The following is a 2,071-nucleotide window of genomic DNA, read 5'->3' on the forward strand; positions in this document are numbered from 1 at the left end:
CTGCCCAGGTCGCCGGGCTGGGCGCGCGGCGGCCGTGGGCGACCGCCCGGGCTCCGGCTCCCACGCCGCCCGCAGACCCCACCGTTACTCCGCGCCGCCTCTCCCGGCGACCAGGGTGTGCCCAGGTTAACCGAGCCCTGATGATCCGCACACCCGAGCACCCAAACGAAACAAAGGCGTCCGGGGCCAGAGAGAAAGCTCGAGAAAGCGACCGAGACATGTACCTGAGTGAGACAGATGGGAGAATACATCATGACTTCGCCTTAAAACGCACTTTCCCGGAGATGCCCAAGAAAATCTTCGAGAAGCCAGAATTTCATCTATTCATTTTAGACATCTGAGCCCAGCGATGCGATCAATCAGGACGGGGCTGTGCGCCGGATCACTGCAACTTCACCACAAACCCAGTCCTCCTTAAATAGCCAAAGATTCAAGTTCAGTCGGCGTGCTGGATTTCCCGGGGTGAAATCCAATCTACACTCTCAACCCTCCTGCCGTCCGCGCCGGCCGAGCTCTCCGAGGCCGCCGCCTCCGGTGCTGGCTGCTTTTCGCCTAGGTTTGGGGATTTGTTTTCTGGTTTGCAGTTGTTGTTGGGGGCCTTAGGGGTGTGCGAAGGTTTGGTGTGGGTTGGATGGGGTGTTAGTTAGTGGTGAAATGCTTTTGTAAAAAAGGCGGGGAGGGGGGCGCGGGAGGGCGGGCAGGGAAGGCGAGGAGAGTGTGTCACCGCGCTGGGAAAGTTCAAGGTTACAGCCGCGAACCCTGCAGTAGGATCCCGGAGTGGAGACCGCGGACGAAACTTTGCCGCGAGCCGACCATGTGTGCGCGAGGGGGAGCGCGAGCGAGCTCCCACCAGAGTCCCGCTCCCCTACCTAGCCGAGGCTCTCTGAGGAACCGGAGCCCCAGAGCACAGCCTCTTCTTTAGGCGGCCCCGGCAGCCTTCGCTGATTGGCGGCTAGCTGGCCAATGGGTGCGCGGCGGTGGGCGGAGAGGCCAATGGCGCGGTGGGAGGGGGCGTGTCTCGCGTGCCCCTGGCGCCGGCGCTGGGAATCCCCGTGCGGTCAGTGGCGTTTCCGCTCGGGCAGCGGGCTGAGTGTGCCTCCGCCGCCGCCGCTGCCGCCGCCGCCGCTGCCCGCAGCCCGGGGGGATCGGAAGGAACTCCTGAAAAATCCCAAACGATAAATCCCGCTCGGCTGCAAACTCCTCTTTTCTGCTCTGGGCTCTTATTCCCCTCCCTCTCTTGCTTTCTTTCCTTGAAAAACTTAGAAGTTGAAAAATTCACCGGTTCCACCCTCCGGACCCCTCTCGCGCTCTCTCCAAATCAGACTTAAGGATTGTTTTATTATTTAATTACACAATCATCGCTTTACTCCTCCTCCTGCAAACGCGCATTCCTTTTGCACCAGCCACTCCACACCCCCGCCCCCACCTTCCTCCTCCTCCCGCGCCTCCCCCAGCCCTCCGGTCTCCCTCATTTGCTGGAGGTATCATACCGGTGCGACCACACTAGACTTTTTTTTTTTTTTTCAAAAAATAGCTCTTCTTTCCGCCACCCTTCCTGCACCCCCGAAAGCCCGCCCCTGGAGAGGTGTTTCAGTGCTCGCTGCAAACGCTCAAGCCTCGGGAACATCCTAGTGGGAGAAGCACTGAACCGATCGGGGCCGGGAAAGAAACGAATGGAAAATTCCCTCACACCCCGGCCCTGGCCGCGCGGGGCGCCGACTCTGGCACCTCGAGGGAGGGGGACGGGGCCTCCAGAACTTGGCCTCCGAGTTGGGGCGCCCCGGTGCGGGAGCGGGGTGCGCGAGCGTTCGCGCGTGGGCAAGGGCAGGGTCCCCCGGGTGTCTCCCGCGGCGAAGCCCAGCGGCGCCCGGCGCGGCTCGCCGCCTTCTCGGGGGTGCGCGGTGCACGTGGGCGCGCTCGGAGCTGGAAGGCTGGAAGGCCGGCAGCGCCGCCTGCGCCCGCCCCCTCCTCCAGCGTGCTGGCCGCGTCCCAATCTCCACCCCCAGGCCCGGGGCGCCGGCGGAAAGCGGCTCCCTTCCCGCCGGGTGCAGGCGGGGCTGCGGGGTGCGGG

At 63.7% G+C, this 2,071-nt stretch overlaps 1 protein-coding gene across 8 annotated transcripts in view; it reads right to left on the reverse strand.

Annotated features, from left to right (window-relative positions):
* Nfib (nuclear factor I B) overlaps nt 1–2,071 on the reverse strand; it is a 236,925-nt gene that overhangs the window by 228,547 nt on the left and 6,307 nt on the right. For 7 of the 8 annotated variants that reach the window (XM_008848834.2, XM_008848833.2, XM_008848832.3 and 4 more), the window contains exon 1: nt 225–843. The exons of the other annotated variant lie outside the window; for it this stretch is intronic. In XM_008848834.2, the coding sequence (XP_008847056.1) occupies nt 225–254 (30 nt within the window). In that variant the 5' untranslated portion in view covers nt 255–843. Of the gene's footprint in view, nt 1–224; nt 844–2,071 lie in introns of those variants that run through there. 8 annotated transcript variants of the gene reach the window in all.

Source organism: Nannospalax galili, unplaced genomic scaffold (assembly GCF_000622305.1).
Source record: "Nannospalax galili isolate Female #2095 unplaced genomic scaffold, S.galili_v1.0 scaffold663, whole genome shotgun sequence".
In the NCBI taxonomy this organism is placed as follows: domain Eukaryota; kingdom Metazoa; phylum Chordata; class Mammalia; order Rodentia; family Spalacidae; genus Nannospalax; species Nannospalax galili.